Below are 19,655 nucleotides of genomic sequence, written 5' to 3'. Positions count from 1 at the left end.
AGAAATGTATGTAATCGTTTTTGTGTGTAATTTTGCGGTGAACTTTGAAGGATAGTTTATTATTGTATTTTATTATAAGTATGTCTAGAAAAGGTAATGAGTTATTGTTTTCTGTTTCATAGGTAAACTTTATGGAAGGTTCGACTGAGTTTAATTTGTCTCTAATGATATTTATGCGGGTATTTTCAGGAAGAAAAATTAAAATGTCGTCAATGTATCTGAAATACTCTGTGTGTGGAGGTAATCTGAATTTGAAAGGACCAGATTCTAGGAATTGTAAGAAAAGGCAAGCTAATACTCCACTAAGAGGGTTACCCATAGGAAGACCAAAATTTTGTTTATAGAAATTGTTATTGAAGTGAAAATAAGTCATGTTAGTTATAAGGCTAATGATTTTTATAAGAGTGTCGGGAGGAAAAGGTAAGCTAATGTTAGATTTTTTTAAATGTTTAAGGAGTAAATTCAAGCATTTTTTAATGGGGACATTAGTATATAATGATGTTATATCTAAGCTGTGTATAGTTTTGTTTTGTACATTAATGTGTTTTATTTTGTTCAGTAAATCTCCGGAGTTCTTTATGTGGGAGGTGCTGATAGTGCCCAGTAGTAGTGGAGTCAAAATGTTGGATATCTTTTTAACAGCGCCACCCCCCCTCCTTTTTGAATTTCCAACGTCTTTTTTCCGTTTTTCTGAAATAGAACTGCATCACACTGTGCACGTGAAACATTTTCAAATATTTTGTACTGGTATTTTTTGTTTCTTAATCTCATTCATCCAGAGGAAGTCTCGAAATAAAGACGAAACGTTGATGAACACATAATACGGTTTGTTCCTTTTTATTTCTCTATTTTGTCGGAATACTATTTCCATTATTTTCATCATATATATAGCCATCCATTTAGCTGGAGAGAGAGAGAATGATTGTTTTAATTTGTTTTTAAAATTTATAGCACTGAACAATACAAATAAGATTTTGGTTTGATTTTAAATTTTATATTGTTTTCAGATGCATACGATGATGCACGGAAATACTGCTTCCTTGTTTCTGCGTCTCCACAATATTTAAATTTATCTTTCTTTATTTCTTTTTGAGAACAAAACCAACATTTTATTTATATTGTTTGATATTTTTATTTGATAAAATAAAACACATGTAATCATTTTAAAATTTCATCTTACATTATTTCTTTTGTTTATGTGTTAAACAACGTGGTTAAGTTTAATTAAATTTTAATCACACGATGACATTTCAATAATCACGTAAATGTAAACAAACTTCTGTTTACGATATATATACTGGTGTCGACCCAACGTGTCCCTTTTTTTAATAACAGGGTTCGAGGCTATCTCTTTAACTAAACGGCGAATCTGCCATTGTTTATTTGTGTAAAAGTTCTGTTTAAAATAAAATAATTTATTTTTATCTTGACATATATTATTCATTTGTTTACTTGTGAAAACGTTCTGTTTACGTTCCCTAAACTCACTTTGTTGCTTTTGCTCTGTGTCTGTCTGTCTGTCTGTCTCTCTCTCTCTCTCTCTGATTGATAAACTCCTCTCCTAATTGTGCTAGCATCAGCTTCACAAACATTCAATAGGCGCCGGTAAATGTTGATCAGTTCAATTTTTTTTTTTTTTTTATATATGGAAGAATTCAGTGATGCATCTCTGCTTCTGTCACACGTCCATGATGGTTTGTTTTCTTAGTCTTACACCATCAATATTTGCAGAATGCAGCAGAGAAATGGAAGTTTTAGATTATGAATGCATAAGTTTAGTCATTATAACAATGCAATTTGCAATTTCCTCTGATCCATTCTGGGGAATAAGAAAAAAGGAAGCATTTCTTTTGGAATGACACTTATATTAGGTTTGGAGTTATTACTATTTCTAGTTATATTTTTGTTCTTATTGTTATTTTTATTGTTGCTATATTTGTCTCTTTTTTAATTTTTTTTTTTTTTTGTCTCGGTTGCTCCCATTTAGTATTTTTTTTATTGTTTGCTTTATCATTTTTACATTTTCACACCAACTGTAGGGCAGTTTTCGGTTATTTTTATTTAATACTTTGTGCAAAAATTGTGATGAAATTTGTGAATTTTTTGCCAAGTTTAGTTTTTAGCATTTGATTATAAGATGGTATGTACCAGATTTTTTTTCTATTAATTTTATTATAATTATTGGTGTCCTGTTGCTTATATTTAATTTTGATATTATGGTACTGATACTTTATTTTAGAGCTGTGTTTTAAATGTTGCTTGACTTAATAGATTTTGGTTGCTAGTTATTGCTAGGCCTACTAAGAATTAGGAATTTTGTAATTGCTATATATTAGTTATCTGGGTCTTTCACTTTAAATAAACGCCCAGTACAAACTCAGACACTATAATGTTATTGTACCATCTTTATTCTGAAACATGTTGACTGGTACAGAAAAATTTTTATCCAGTCATTTTTTAGGTATATTTATTTGCGAAGGAAGAAGAATTTTAACCTTGAATTTCCCTAAAAAATCAAATACAGCATATTACATCCTCTTTCATATATACTATGTCACACATTTTATTATGTAACTATTAATTTACTAAGTGAACCTTTTTTTAAGGAACTAAGCACTTATGTAAATTGACACAAAAGCTGGAGGATTGAAATAAATACTCTCCCTCAATTTTTTTTAAATATATGTCGAAATATATGATTAACATTTTTTTAAATTTCATCTATTTCTCTTTATTTCACTCGAGTTGTTGAATCAAAATCAATCCTCAGTAATGTTTGTATATAAGGGACCTATTTTCAGTGTTGACAGACAATGGATACTCCTTGTAATAGTACTATAGCAGGGAGTCTTTACTGATGCAAAGGGTTGCATAATATCAACCACACGTTTGAATAGACATAGCTCAAATACAGTGACAAGGAGAAATCCAGGACGGATAAGCGGAGAAAGACTAGTGTTATTTCGGAGTTTTCCTTTTAGATTAGTTGCAGAACTGCAGCTTCAAAGTTTTTCCTACTAATTAATTCATAGCTGGAGGCAGAATAAGTGAACTCATAACTTTCGCAGATATTAGTGAAAGTGATGTGATAGACATAAATCTATCCAGACACGCCAAATCCAGATTATACACCTTTAAAAATCAGGAGATGCCAAGAATGACAGCCATAACTTTTTATAATTTATCCCAGGTTAAAACAATTGAATATTTATAAATTTGATCATTCGTTTTTGCCACTTACGATGTCTTTAATTTGTATGGGGTGTAACCCTGGATGGAACACCATTGCTGTGACAATTTTGTTTGATTTTCCATTTTTCTTTTAAATCAAAGATCTTTTTATAACCTTTCTATTCTTTGATTTGACATTGTTTTAAACAATCGTTCACATGAAGCTTAATACATTAGAGCAGAGATTAAAAAAAATAAACAACACAAACTTCTCCATAAAAAGAAAAAAAAAACGGAATTAGGTTGAAATGTTGGATGAACAAAGGGCAACATGTCGCATGTTTGGCCATAAGAAATGCATAAACACAACAATTTTTGAAAGGAATTCTAATATTGAAGCGTTGAAACATGTTTGTGTAAAAAATAGTTTTATCAAATTTGTCAAGTCATATATTAGTAAAAAAATAGTTTTATCATCAAATTTGTCAAGTCATATATTAGTAAAAAAATAGTTTTATCATCAAATTTGTCAAGTCAGTTAGTAAAAAAATAAGCAAGTATCTGGTAAATTTGAAAATAGACTCCTAATTATTGGAACACAGTTTAATATTTTATAATAGTCTGCTTTTTATTTTGATTTATTTGTAACATTGTTTGTAATCAAATAACTAGTGAAAATATCTGTTACAAGTGTTGTCACTGTATCAAAAACGGGAATGTGTGTATAACTCCAAAAAGGGTATATAGTTTACTATTTAAATGTACATGTGCATATGTCTTTATGACCTATTTGCGTTTGTGATGTGTATATACTTGTTGAATTTTGGTGTTTGAATGTATATACATGTCACTAAAAATGTCTGTTGGTTCTGCACTATTTGGACCATAGGTTGTCTTTTTATATATATATATATATATATATATATAATGTAACAGTTTATTTTGGGGCCCGTGATTAGGTGTGTTGATGTGTGCGTGTCAGCATAATTACATAAACATATATACATACGACATACCTGTTTTGCTATTGTGTCTCTGGAAAATCTTCAGCCATCTTGAGGAAAGGGATTCTGTGTAAACAAAGACGTTTCAAGACAGACCGAGACACGGTATAATTTTGTATATATATTTTTTTATTTCTCCCAGGTAGTCATCATAGCAGAGGAATGATCGACGATCTTGGCTTGATGGTTCTTCTACGTCTCACATCTGAGACCCCCCCCTCCTCGTGAGGAGACCCCTTTCAGATTATCTTCTTCGTTGAGATTTTCAATCCAACGTAACACTTTGCTCCAGCAAACTGGAACACGTGACAGACGACCCGTCCTACTGGTTAGCTGTTCTGATACCTTCCGATGCAAGGTCACTAAGTTTGACATGTTTTGAAAACCCATTAAAACATAGCTTCACATCTCTTGTTTACTTCGCCAGTTAGATACACCGATAATTAGATAAACTGATAGATAGATAACAAATAATTTAATCTTCTGCTCGGCAAACTATATAACTGTTTTGGCATAGACCCTCCAAACGGGATGTCAGAACCAAGACGCTCCGCCAGAAAGAGGAAGCGCACAGACCCCTTTGTAGTCTGCCCCAAAAGGAAGAAATACTGATTTTCACAACCGCGGAAATCAGCTTGGGAAGGGGGTGTTGTGGGGGAATCACCTGCCAAATATGCTGTTCTATCTATTATATAAACCATAGACCTTTTGATCCCAGGTGTGGATTAAATACCAGAGCGACCCTCGCCTGCTCGGTGACGCTTACTACTCTTTTCAGTTGTAACCTTTTTACGTTGTTGTTCCAGTAATACATTGTTTAAACTCTATTCCGTTGTTCTGTTTTCTTTGTGGCTTATTGCAAGCCATAACAATAACATAAGAAAATTTGAAATTGTTGCATATGAAAACCAGCTGAAGCTATCTGTGATTAAAGAATAGAATCCATGAATTCTGAAGATCAATTGTTCGAGACTTTTAAAGATAATCAGTGCAAAACAGTGTTAATAGTGTATTAACAGTTTCAGAGATTTAATGAAATGTTGGAAAAATAATTCTATGATCTCATTTTGAATAAGTGATTTTGAAGACAGAATAGTAGATTGCATGTAAGATGACAGCAGTCATACAACTATTGAAAAATGCCAAATGTTGTAATTCCACTCTGTAATTGCGTGAGCTAAATCTACATGTAACTAAAACTGATCTTGCTAGTCACCATACTTACACATCATCTCTATCACAAGCGAATAACAGAAGTAGGATGAGGTGAAAAATCGAAACCATAAATGGAGCAAAGTTAGGTCAGTTTTAACATCATGTGGCTATTTTAAATAATGATGACCTGTCAGAAGTAAATACAAACATCCTTTCTAAAAGTGTAGCCAATGACAGCATGTTATGCTTATTTCAGACATAAGATACATAATTTTAATGTTCAGAAAAGATATATTCCTTTTAATGCCTATAATTAATTTTCTATTTTATTTTTGTTTCTTTACTCAAATCCACTGATTATTCATGCATTAAACGTTCAAAAAAAAAAAAGAAAAAGAAAAAGAAAATTGCTACATAATTTTATTTCAACATTTGAAATGTTTTAATTTCTTTTTTTTACTTTTGTTATTCTTTAACACTGATCAGTATTGACTTAATAAATTTGGATTCTTTTAATAATCTCACCTGAAAGCCTATTCACGTAATCTATCCTTTATACTATTATAATCGCGAAGTCCGTCAATACTTGTTTCAATAATTCATTTCTTTCTCTGTAAAGAAATCATGTTTATTGGGGTGAGCGATGAAGTTGTTCCTGTTTGAAATGTTTGTATAAAAGAGAATTGTCCTTTTCATTTTATATCTTAAGCATTTCAATTGGATTTGCATTCTGAAACCTTTTTTTTTTTCCAATCCCTTTTTAGAATTTGTTATTCATACTCTTGTGAGCTTTCTCTGTATGACAAAATAATCTTCCAGTTTCCATGTTGAGCTTTTGGTGCCATTAACTGACAGCATTATTATTCAAGGGGGTGACTGAGGCAGCTTGGAGATAAGTATTATATTTGACAGCAGATAACACATCCTCTTCACTAATCTAAAAAGAAAAACCGAAGAAATCCACCTACATTTTATATAAAAAGTTGAAGTCTATTTTCTGCTAATTTGATCATGAATGAACGAATATAAGCTATAATTTTGCCCCCCCCCCCCCTGCTCAACACATTTATCCAGAGTGTGGGTAAATTATACACAAAAACTTGTAACCCATTTTTTTTGTTCTGTTCACATGCACTGTTATATTTGTGATAGCATGAATGAAAACATGCTTATCGGCCAAGGTCATGTGACCTAATGCTTAGTGATGTGGGCTATTTGAATTAGCAAACTTAAGTCAAATCCAGTCATAGTATTTATTCATCGTTTTCTTCTGTATTTATCCTGTATTAGAATTATCCCTCGACCATACAGACATGGTCAAGATAAAGTCCATTTGTCTTAAGATCTTGGTGCAGGGTATCTAACCACCTTTGTTTATCTCAATCTTTTCTGAGGAACCTCCATTTTAATCTTGTTGTCAGTTTATGCTGTATATATTTGTAGCAGCATAGATTTTCCCTCATTTTGTCTGATGAATTTGCTGACATTATGATGTTTTAGACATGGTTGAGCCTGGTCAGGATTGAAGTTCAGCGAAACATCTTTGATTTTATAACCGATAGTCTTTCTTCTGCTTCTTTCAATAGCCAACATTTAGAAGTGTATAAAACCAAATATCGTATCTGAATACTGTAAGTATTGGAGTTGAATAATCATTGATCCATGGATGATGAAGTCCAGTCGCAGGATGCTATTTCAGTTGGAAGTTTTAGGAATATGCTATGTTCACTTCTTAAACTGACAAAAAAGATATGAATCCTCACATTTCCTCTAGTTTGGAATAAAATAGAAAATCGTATTACTCTCCAATTGAGTTGAATGAATTGTATGCAATAATTATTTCCATAAGAGATTTGCTGATGCTATAAGACAGAACTTAAAAGTAATTACTCAAACTAATATATAAAGCTCATTTTGGATTGTTTCCCAAAAAAGAAATGGTTAATAGGTGTTTTGATGAATATGTTTCCATTTTCTTTTCAACTTTAGTTTTTTGTCCATTTGCCTTCATTAGTGATTAATTTTTGCATTTCATAACTTTTGTAAACTCTGTTACAACCCGAAATTAAGATTTATATTTTGTTAGATTTTGAGGTCTTTGACTTGGGTATGATCTTTAAATTCTATGAAAAAGGATGTCTATGAGGTGAGAACACAGTAAATGAATACAATTAAGAGAAAAAATAATAAAAAAGATAAACTTGGTGCTTAACAATCTAATACAATAAAAAAAAAAAAAACTTTTTGTACGGTATATAAGTAATGTATGCAGTCATGTAATAATAATTTTTCCATGTTTTCATATGCAAACATGCACTAGATTGCATATTTGCGATGCATGTGAATAGGCTCCTTGTAAAAGTTAATGTATCTTTTAAACCAGAACACATGCTGAGAGATAAAGTCTCTGAAAAAGTAATGTTACTTCAGATAAAAGATTTTCTGCTATAGTTATGACTTGCTCAGCATGTTCCAACTTTCATGGTCATCCAGATGTGGAACCCCTACACGGTATTTTTTCATATTCATCGATAAGGTATGCCATTATTTTCAAGTTGATAACTGTGTGGTCTACCCCCCTCCCAAAATTCTATATATATTTCAATAGATGGGCAAGGAAGGGCAGTTAATTGGTTTTCTGGGCATCTCCTGGTCAGTTGAGGTTTGCACCCTTCTCAGAATAGATGAGCTATGGGACTCTTAGGTAATACATGTATAGGTAATTAGGTGTATAATGTGTCTGGGTGGACTTTTTTGATTTGGTCAGACTAAGAATTCTCATTTGCAAGTTTTTTGTTCAGTAGAAGAAAATGATTATCATGTAATCTCAAAAAAACAAAACAACAAAAAACCTTTTATAACATCTTTTAAACTGGTGTAATGCTGACTGAAACCACACTCAGATTAGCACCACAAGTGGACAATCATGGCCTGTGCAGTGAATGCCCACAGACGTGCATTCACACATTAGTTAAAGCATCACTAATTCAAGCAGTGACACTATACTTTCTTATTTATGCATACAAATCCAAAAATCCATTAGATGTTTCAGGTTGTAGATAAACCCCTTATAATTCATAAAAGTGTGTGTGTGTGTGTATATATATATATATATATATATATATATATATATATATATATATATATATATATAATCTTAAAGTATTGTAGGTGAAGTATAATTGAAAAGTGTTCATTACCATATACAACACCATATTTCAAAGTGTTCCAACACATCACTGTACATGTGTATGCTTTAAGAAGACTGAGAAGATTAGGCAGAATACCATCTACTTTCATAGCCTTCTAGAGAGTACAGCAGCAAAATCAATGAAAATCAGTGACTGATAACCGATGATATAAGAATAATCATCCGAATTATCTGTGTACAATTGATAGTGATGCGTTAATCTGTTCAGTTATCTTAAGATGCAACAAAAATAAAATAATTGTAAAAACTTGTATGAAAAGAAAAAAAAGCAAATCTAAGTTGAATATAAATGTATAAATACAAAAATGACAAAAATTAAATATGAAATTTTTGTATATTAAATATACATACATGGGAAAATCCAGCTAGATGTTAATAAAAAAAAAAATGGCAACTTTTATTTCTTTGAATATTCTCTCAGACTATTATTACAGTTTTGCTCTTTATTTTTTCCATGCAAAAAAAAAAAGAAAAAAGTCTGTTGCACTCTGTATCTAGACCCATGTTCATTTTTATCTATTGAACTGTAAAAATGTTAACCAGATGTAATTAGCTATTGTCTATATGGCAACCAATTGACCCCCTTGATAATGGTCAGCCATCTTTACATTTGTCTGTGCAAAAATAAAATCTCAAACTTGATTATGCATTTTTAGTTTCCATATAGCTTGTATTTTTGGTGCTATTGGTAATGGTTACAGTCGTTTATTGGACATCTCTTAATATTTTGATTCAGTAATTTATGTCAAAATGGGACAAAATTGATTTTTAAGTATTTTAACATGAATTTATTAAAAACATTATTTAAATATCATTCAAATTCAGTCAAAATTAAAAATATGTTCACTGTTCTAATTTATTTTAAACTAGCATGGGTGCCCGGCATTGCCCGGGTGTTTGGAGATGTGTGTTGAGGGGGGAGGAGGTGTAGTAGGAAGGCAGGCTTGAACACGTACTGTGAAGGTGGAAATTGTGAAAAAAACATGACATCTTTGCTGTTACGACCGCCACCAAACCGGAAGTGACGTAGGTTAAAATTAAGGCTAGACAATTGAAAAGAGGGGATGACTTTTGAAAATATTGGTGAAAAAAGCGACCCCTCCCTGTAGAAAAGTGCCCGGATGAGGGTGAAGTAATTAATGTTTTTAGGCAATTTTTCATCATTTGTCATCTGAAGGGCCGAGCTTCAAAACGATACTGATCTTGTGAAAGAAAATCCGTTGCCTCTGTCGAAAGTTTTAGGCAGACATGCAAACATACATACACACCTTTATATAATTGTAGCTCAAATTTTCGCCCCAAACCGATTAAAAAGCTTGCCCTACCAGAAATTGTCTGAGTAATTTGGTAGAGACCACAGAGGTCAGTTTTTTTTTAAAAATTTGACCCTTATTATGACCCCTTAGCCTTTATTGTTTTGGGCTCAAATCAAGTTGTTAAGTTAGATCCATGTCACAGGAACCTTTATTTAAAATTTCAAGTGTTTAGACCCAAAATTGGCAGAGTAGTTTGGTAGAGTTCTCAAAGGTCAAATCATTGAACTTTGACCCCTTAACCGGCAAATTTCTGGCCGAAAATTGATCACATAGATTTTCCCAAATCTCAGTACCCTGTATATTAACTTTCGAGTTTGTAGACTAAAAATTGACAGTTATTGCGTAGGGAAATGTACACACACACACACCCACACGTTCACTTATGTATGTATGTATGTATATATATATATATATATATATATATATATACACACTAGCATTTCAGCCTGGCATTGCCCGAGTGTTTGGATATGTATGTTGAGCAAAAAAAAAAAAAAAAAAATAGTGGTAGTAGGAAGGCAGGCTCGAACCCGTACCACAAAGGAGGAAAAGAACAGGGTAAAACCTAATGTTTATGCTGTTACGACCACCGGAAACCGGAAGCGACATTTTTTAAATTAAGGCTAGACAATCTAAAGGAGAGGATAACTTTAAAAAATATCGGTGAAAAAAGTGACCCCCCCTCCCTGTAGAAAAGTGCCTAGTTGAAGGGGAAGATATTAATGTTTTTAGCCAATTTTTCGATAATTTGTCGTATGAAAGGTTGAACTTTAAAACGATACTGATCTTGGTAAAATCCGTCGCCTCTACTGAAAGTTTAAGGCAGACATGCAAACAGACATACATACATACATTTATATATTGGTAACTAAAAATTTTCGACCCAAATTGATGAAAAAGCTTGCCCTACCTCTGAATACCCTTTATGTAAAATTGTCTGAGTAATTTGGAAGAGACCGCAGAGGTCAATTTTAAAAAAAAACTTTGACCCCTATTATGGCCCCTTAAAATTTATTGTTTTGGGCTCAAATCAAGTTATTAAGTTAGATCCATGTCCAAGGAACCTATATCTAAAATTTCAAGTGTGTAGGCCAAAAATTGTCAGGAGTTTGGTAGAGTTCTCAAAGGTCAAATCATTGAACTTTGACCCCTTAATCGCCAAATTTCTGGCCAAAAACCGATCACATCGATTTTCCCAAATCTCAGTACCCTGTATATCAAATTTCGAGTCTGTAGACTTAAAATTGGCAGTTATTGCGTAGGGAAGTGTACAGACACACACACAGACACTTTCACTTTTTATATATATATATATATATATATATATATATATATATATATATATATATAGATTGATAATTTTAACAAAGCCATTAATATGTGATTAGTGTTTACATTTCTAAAATGTTAGGATTTATTTGAATCTTTATCAACCTTATTTTTCAGTTGATGAACACATTACCTAGATAATCTTCCCCTTTCTATTGTCACTTTACAGATTAGCCTCCTTATTTTAGACTGTTTTGATTAGTTGTCATTAAGTGTTGCTCATCATGTAAATTTGCTTTCAATTGTTAATTACTTTAAAACTGCTTTGATAGTCTGTGTTTTTCTACTTCAAATATGTTTGCTCATCTCTCTAATTCACAGCTGTAAAGCTAATTATATTGAGGAAGTGAAATCATTGATTAGTATTGAAGGAAAATGAAAGTTTGTAATTGTTTAGCTTCATATGAAAGGAATCTATCTGCAAAGAAATATCTTAACACATTGTCTAAAAGGCAACAAGACTCTGGTCATTTAATTTTTTTCAAATCATTTCATCCTTGTGTGCATCAAAAAGTGAAAGAATCATTCCAAAAATTCAGCATAACGAAAATAGAGACTGATAGATTTTAGCAAAACAACAGATCTATCTTCATTAAAGTGAACCTGACAGGGCACGGCTATTGATGTCACATCTGTCTTCTGATCAGAGAAAAAAAAAGATACTGATTTACATTTTTTTTTCTTAGATTTTTCTTCCATGCATATGATACGACTGGGTCACTTGATCTTTAACTCATTTTTTTTTTAATACATTATTTGCATGATCACTTGTTTGCATCTATATCAGTTTGTTACAAGACTGTCATCTCTGATTACTCTTCTCTGTATACAATAATTATTTGATTATTTTATAAAAGTGATCTCTCTATCTTTGTGATTATTAACCAAAGTAGATTAAAAAATGTTTTCTTAGTAAGAGCAAATGTTGATTCATGTTATTAAAAAATATATATTTTCAATCAATTTCATATATTTAGTCCTGATCAGTAGTTTATTTTTTTCATAGAGGCAGATGGAGGAGCTTTCACTTTCTCAATCAGAAGTTCTGATACTGCTATTCAAATCATGTTATACTAATTTTATAACAGATAAATATTTAGATATTCATCATTGGGAAAAAGGAAAGAACGTCTTTGTCTTTTTCGCTTTCCTTCTCTTTTTCTTTTTATTGCATTTGTACTGTAAGAGAAAAGACAGAAGAAATGCAGTTCTTCTGATTTTAAGAAATATTAAATTGTGGGATGCAGAATTAGTTTGATTGCTCATATGGTTAGCATTCTGTACTTTTAAAGCAGAGGTTATGAATTTGAATCTCATTTAGGTATAAATATTTTTACTTTGGTTTTGTCTTTAAATGAACATAAACATCTAAAATTATGATATTAAATGAATTTTTTCCTTATTCTATGTAGTTTAATTTAAAATAAATTTGTAGTTTTCTATTATAAACCTTTATTTTTATCTAGTTATCATATAATTGTAAATATTGCAATCCATGACATCTATAGGTGAAATGATACATTAATAATATTTACTTGCATTTTATTTTAAAATGTAAATAACTAATATTAATTTGGATTTTGAGGCTGAAATTATTTCTTCAGTTGTATTTATTGACAACTATTAGTTTTCTGTATATGTAAAATTATAAAATTATCAAAAGGATGAAAGTAGTTCTTTATATATTAGAAATGAAGGCAAAACATTTAGTAATGCTCAAACATTCCATTATTCTTATAGATATTATCACAATGCCAACTTACATAAGGACTACAAAGGCTTTTGTGTAATAAAATAATACAAAAGTCAAGCTCCCAGGATTTTAATTTACATAACGAAAAGAACACAAAGGAAGGATTCTCCAATTCAAGACATTGGTCGAAGTAAAGGAAAAGAAATCTATAAAGAAGTGTGAAATCACATACGGCAACTAAGTTGAAAATTTTAAATACAAATATTTATTTGCATAAATACAAGGGGGGGAAAAAGAAATCATAACATCAAAATCTATTATGAGAAAAGCGATTTAAAAAGAATATATTTAACTTACAAACCAAAAATACATTTATATAAATAATATCAGTTTATGAGATATGAGAGTTTCAATGTACATTGGTGTGCTGTTTAGAGGGGAATCAACTGTAGGCTTAAAGAGTTCAAAATGTAATAAAAGAAGAACGTAGAAGAATTATAGTAAAATAAATTAGTTAGCAAAGTAAATGTGAGTTTGATGAGTATAGAGCTAGGATGGATAAAGTTCTGAATATGAGGACCATTGTTATACAATCTTTCTCTTAAATAACAAATCAGAATGTCAGGTTAATAACTGCAGGCAGCAAATACCTTATTTCTCCTTTTTATTTTTCTCCTAAAATATATGCTAGAAGACTGTTGAGAACAAAGATTACCAATAGCAAAGAGTAATGCTTTTCCTAACACAAATAAAAAATCTGAACTCTGTAAAACTAGATTATCAATATTGTAACTATTCAGAAATTAGTTTATGGCTGCAAGGTGCCTTAAAAAATTAAACTTCTCTTCATGTTTAAGATAATTAAAAGGTTTTTGTAAAATTTAAGTTGATGCAAAACTGGCAAATCTTTTATTTTTTACTTACTGCTTTTTTATACATTAATTTTCTATTTTAGATGGAATGTTTTTTTTTATTATATGGAAACAAAATCAAACTGACCCCACTCTTTTATTTGACAAAAAAGAAAGAAAACTGACTTTTTTTTTTTCTTTTTTAGGGATGCAGCATTATTGTTTAAAATAAAATATAATGTGTAGTGCACACATGTTCATTTTATTTCAGATTAAAATGAATTTGTAAATTGTTAAAATTCTTTTCATCTTATCCTTCCTCAAAATATATACCTGTATTAGAGTCAACTGAAATATTTTCACAAAATTATTTTAAATTGAATAAAACAAATGGATTTCTTATGTCATTTCTTCCATATTTGAATTTCTTTTCACCATGCTTACTCCAATATGACCATTTGGTAGTAATATCATTATACTGAATAATGGCAGTTTAAAAAAAATATATTTTGTTGCTGTTCCTAGTATATGACTGTCCATCTTTAATCCACACACTTTTGCAGTTTTGTTTTAACGCCAGTTTGTCCCTCTTTTTATGTGGATTTTTTTCTATTAGGACATATTACAAGTATATTAGAAGTATATTTTTAACTATATTTGTTTTTACTTTGTTCTTATATTGTGAAGTGGCTAAACTAGTCTGGCTTCAATTAATCACATCAAAATTAATATAAAACCCAACTTACTCATTTACTCAGAGCAAAAATGTAAACCAGTATAATTAGTATAATCACAACCTTGATATAATTATGGAGATTATTGAAGAAAGAGTACATTTTTTGTTTAGGACATGTTCTAAATTTTATTTTATTCACCTTTTTGTTTTTTGTTTAGCTTTTTTTGATAAACCTTGAAGTTTAAATTATCATGTCTTTTTTGTTTTGTCTCATTTAGATTTTGATTAAAAATGGCTAAACGTATTGCAGAAAGGGAACTCACTGATAGAAATTGGGATCAAGAAGAGGAAGAGGAAGAGGTAAGAACTAAACCTTGTTTTCTTGTTTCTTATATTTTATCTTGACCATACTGTTCCTTTTTAGATCATTACAGCTTCATATTTGTGGACAATATCTAAACTTTAATCTGTAGAGCTTTATATAGTTGCTTTCATTATAATTAATTGTATTTGAAGAAAGTCATGATTCTTTTTGGAGAAAATAACATTTACATTCTATTTTCCTTTTTTCTAACCTGCTTCACAAGTATGGTCACCTGGTATTATTTTTGCACCAAATATGCAGGCGACTAATATATATATATATATATTTATATATATTAGTTACCTAGCAAAGCCACAGGGAGACAATATTTTTCCTCACAAGATATATATATATATATCTTTTTATTTGTGACCCTATTTGGGGCAAATGTATTTTTGTTTTCAAGAATATCTCTTGTTAAAATTTAGGACAGTTTTTAAGAATGTAAGTAGCTGAAGCAAGTGAAGGTAATTAGTAGAAAAACAGCTCCATAATGAAAAGTTCTGACTCTGAATAAGTATTATTTACAAGAAAAACATAGTCAAATATATTTGAACAAAAAATATCATGGTCTAATAGAAGAAAAAAAAGCAAATTGGCTAGTTAGAATCAAATATTCATCAGATTAATTGCTACTGATAACAAAATCTGACAACTTTATAACTTAAAAGAAAAATGACAAATCTAACACACAAGAGAAATAATAATTCTGTCTTTTTTATAAGTGCAAATAGTTTTATTCTAAAAAGATACTGTGTACATTATCACTATAAACAAAAACGTTAAACCAACATGTTGTTTATAACTGATCATTCAAATCAATTATTTGAATGACAACAATAAGTATTTGGATTTGACAAGTTTATTTGTTAACATGTTTCAAATGAAATACTATTCACATTCATTGACATGAAGATGCATTTTTTAAGGTACTTGTGTGGATTCATTTCAGGAGTAATGTTCTTTACTTATTGAAACATTATCTGTTCTATGCAACAGGTGTATTTGTTGTGGCCAATTCATGACAATTTTTAACATCACCTTAGGCAGAGTTTATGTTCATGTTTCATTTGCTTGTATTCAATGATTTCTCATCTCTTCTCTTCGCCATGTTGGAAAGATTTTTTTCTCCATCTACTCATTTTGCTTTAAATGTTTTTATTTCTCTTTTTCACAAGACATGAAATTATTTCATTTTATCAATTATCAAAAGTATTTTTACTACCTCCAACAAGGTTATATTTTATCTCCTGTTTTTATTTTTAGTATAACTGTGTTAGTAATTTTATTCAATACTTCCTGATTAGATCTTTAAAGAAATTTAACACTAATTTCTTTAAATTCTGGAATTTATCCACATATGAATCAGAATCATGGAATTGCTTTTGAAGAGTTCTTCTACATCAGTATAAAACATTTTCTAATAGACTCATATCAAACACACACACACACACACACACACACACACACACACACACACACACACACACACACACACACACACACACAACAAAAAACAAAACAAAAAAAATGGGGGCATAAAACCAATAAGCCACACTAGTAAGCAGAGGTACAGAGTCATAGTTATAGTTTTGAAACATACTCCAAAACCAAATGTTTTCAGTCGATTCACTGTTTAAGTGAGGAATCAATGGGAAGTTGATTCCAAAGACTTATTTTTTAACCTGAATTTCTCACTACTTCCATCTCTGCCAATAAGATCTACAATCAAACAGTGCTATATATTTCTGCTTGATTCATACATAGTCATCTAACTACAGTAGTGTTGCCAATGAATGGGACATATGCTTTTGAAAACTGTGTTATTGGTTGAGTCATAACTCCTATGGGCTTTATTTTTTATAAAAATGTTCCTTTTATTTTTTTCCATCATAACAAATTCCCTATTGATGAAAATATATTAAAATGCTATCTCTCTCTCTTTTCTAATCCAGTAATAAACCTACATCTTGTCTTCTGTAAATTGCAAATAAGTTTGGTCATTCCTGAAAGTATATGTGGCCTAATCACTGTCGAATTAGAATGTAGAATTGGTAAACAGGATTTTAGTTCCATCATATCTTTAGTGTTCACATCTGTACTGATGCCGTTAGAAAAAGTCTAAATGCAAACTTCTGTGGCCTTGGCAAAATTATATCTAAAATAATAGGTTATGCCTTTTCTCAAAATACCTTGGTTTATTTTAAAGCTTTTCCATTGAATTACTCGTATAAGAGACAAACCAGCAAAATCTAACTCTTTTTTTTTTTTTTTTTTTTTTGACAGGAGAACAACTAACAAAATAGTTATTAACATTGTTTTTGTTTTGCTCCTAGAAAGTAATTAAGTCTAAAGGCAAAAATTAAATATTATTTTTTCTTTGCTCCTAAACCAAAAAAAAACAAACATTTATTTTCTCCACTCACTGCGTATGTATGTGTTCAGATGCCTTTCCGGGGATAAGGCAAGTTTCAACAATAATTCACAGGAGAACAGTTTATGTCAGAGACGAGACGTCGAAGTGTAGCGAGTTGTTAGACGAACTCGACTCTTCATATGAAGAGGGTATTTAAGGTAAACAAGGAGGTCACGTGATGTGACGGAGTCCTTTTATTTCCTTCTTTCCTCTTCCTCCGTGTTGTACGGGTATGATCCGAATTTACGCACTTGTTTGAGCTAATTTATAATATATAATTTTCTTCCAAGAACTTCGGACGTCTTCGGATCCGTGACGGACGACGCGTATAAGTAATTTCCTCGGGAGTTACTTCCAGGGGGGTTTCTTCGGTTGGATCTTTATGGTCTATACTGTCATCTTGTGTGTTTTCTGTGTCACTGTGCTTGGAAGAGTCCGATTGTTCATCTATTGATGATTCGGATTCGACATGTATGGGACTATCTATTTCGTATTCACTTTCGGTATTGTTTTGATCAATGGTGTGGTAGTTAGGGTGTTGTTCAACTTTGATAATGTCAGACTTCTTCACTTTATATCTTTTTCCCCGAAATTGTTTATCTGTAAACTTTTGTACAGTACAATAGTGATCTTCAACTTCCATCACCATATATTTGTTGGTTTTAACTCTATCTTGGTATAGATAGACTATCTCTCCGACTTTAGTATCGGTTTTTATTTCGGTAGTTCTGCCTCGGCCCTTATATTTAGCTGAGGATTCATGTCTTTTTAATCTATTTCGGTGTTTCTCTTCAATCAGGCTTTTGTATTCTATTGGTAGTTTTTCTCCTGTGATTTGGTCTCTCATTGTCCAAATTTCTAGTGAAGAGTAGCCATTTTCTCTGAATCTGCTGTTCATATGGGAAATTATTATGGCCAATTCAGTGTCTGTTATTTTGCCACCATTTGGTTTCAATTTGCATAGTTCTGTATGGAATTCGGATATTGAACGTTCACTAATAGGGTTTTTGTTAATGTTCTTTATTTCTCCAACTTCTATTTTGATATGGAACGATTCCAGTGAACTATCGGTGAGTAGGGCTTGAAATCCCGAAGCACCATCGACCCTGATTTTTACTTCATCTCCTGACGGGGGACGGAATCTTGATATGATGGTGATTAGGCCATCCTTAAGAGATTGACTGCTCTCCGATAGTAATAATGTTGCCTGTGTCAAGGAAGAAACATTTTCTCGAACTAATAATATCAGTTGTCCTTCACGTTTGATGACATCACTAGCGTACCAGCTCCCAATTTTGTCAGGTGGTTTTGTTGACGATTGATTTTTGAACTGACTTTAGTGATACGCAAGTGTGGCAACTATCTACGGTGCGATTGATGGCTTTATCTGTATCCAGTGCATAGAATCCCATATTAAAGATTTGTTTTAACTGATGTTTACTGGCGTGTTGGAGTTGTAAATGTAGAGCGACCAAAAGTCCATCTAATACCCCTTGGGGAATGACGATTTTTTGTCTAGCAGGCCGTAAGGCTTCTTCCCGCATAACTATGATTAACCCATCTGCAGGGGCTGATGAGAGTTTACAATGTTGTAAATACCTTTTAATTGTGGTTAACCCTTTTTTCTTTTTAGATGGAGTTCTGCCATCGCGTAGTAGCCGATATACTTGTTCTAAGTCTGGACAGTCTTGTTGAGCTTGAATCCACGTATTGCGAGTCATGTATGGGATAGGACAGTGACCAGCTAGTATGTCTTTTACGGTGACTTCTCTAACCACGGATTCCTCTAGGGCACTGATGAATTTACAGATTTGGCATTTTCCTTCGCAATGGATAGGATTTCGGCTGGCGTAATCCGATATATTATTTTTACCTGGTAAATGGGATAATTTGACAGGATATCGAGATATGACACTGAGGAACGTCGTGACTCTGGAGCTTGCGGAGAATGCGCCGCGTTGGAGTTTTTCATATGCTTGTACACAGGGTCGGCTATCCGTGAGTACTTCAGTGATGTTTTCTGATTGAATTATATATGGGCTGAAGTGTTTGATAGCCGACGCTATGCCCAGAGCTTCCAACTCACAAGCTAGCCAACCTGCTTGGTTGGATGTTTTACGAGCGTTGAATAGACCTGCGAGGTGGGGTTTGTTTCCTCTTAATACGAAAAGGGATGCCGCTAAGCCGGCAGAGGTTGTAGCTGCGTCCGTGATTATCTGTAGTTGGTCCTCTCTTCTAGGTAAGGTTAGGATTTTGGCTTGTTTAAGGTGTTCTTTGGCTTTGAGGAATGTGTCTTCCAGATCTGATGTCCATTTGATTCTGTCGTTTGACGAGCCCATTGCGCAGACTTTATCTAGAGGTGCTAAAAAATCTGAATGTTTAGGTATAACTTTACTTAGGAATTTGTAAGATCCTATGAATGATCTCCTTTCTTTGATGGTTTCAGGGAGATTGCAGGCAGCCAAGGTA

General features: G+C 31.8%; 1 protein-coding gene across 1 annotated transcript in view; it reads left to right on the top strand.

The window, feature by feature from the left end:
• LOC145293162 (nuclear pore complex protein Nup50-like) overlaps positions 1-19,655 on the top strand; it is a 720,593-nt gene that overhangs the window by 163,246 nt on the left and 537,692 nt on the right. The window contains exon 2 of the mRNA XM_080139613.1: positions 14,685-14,766. Coding sequence (XP_079995739.1) covers positions 14,698-14,766 — 69 coding nt within the window. The 5' untranslated portion in view covers positions 14,685-14,697. The remainder of the gene's footprint in view (positions 1-14,684; positions 14,767-19,655) is intronic.

This window comes from Euprymna scolopes, chromosome 14 (genome assembly GCF_053919585.1).
Source record: "Euprymna scolopes isolate OS-2025 chromosome 14, ASM5391958v1, whole genome shotgun sequence".
Taxonomy (NCBI): Eukaryota; Metazoa; Mollusca; class Cephalopoda; order Sepiida; family Sepiolidae; genus Euprymna; species Euprymna scolopes.
This window is presented reverse-complemented; position numbering and strand designations above follow the sequence as displayed.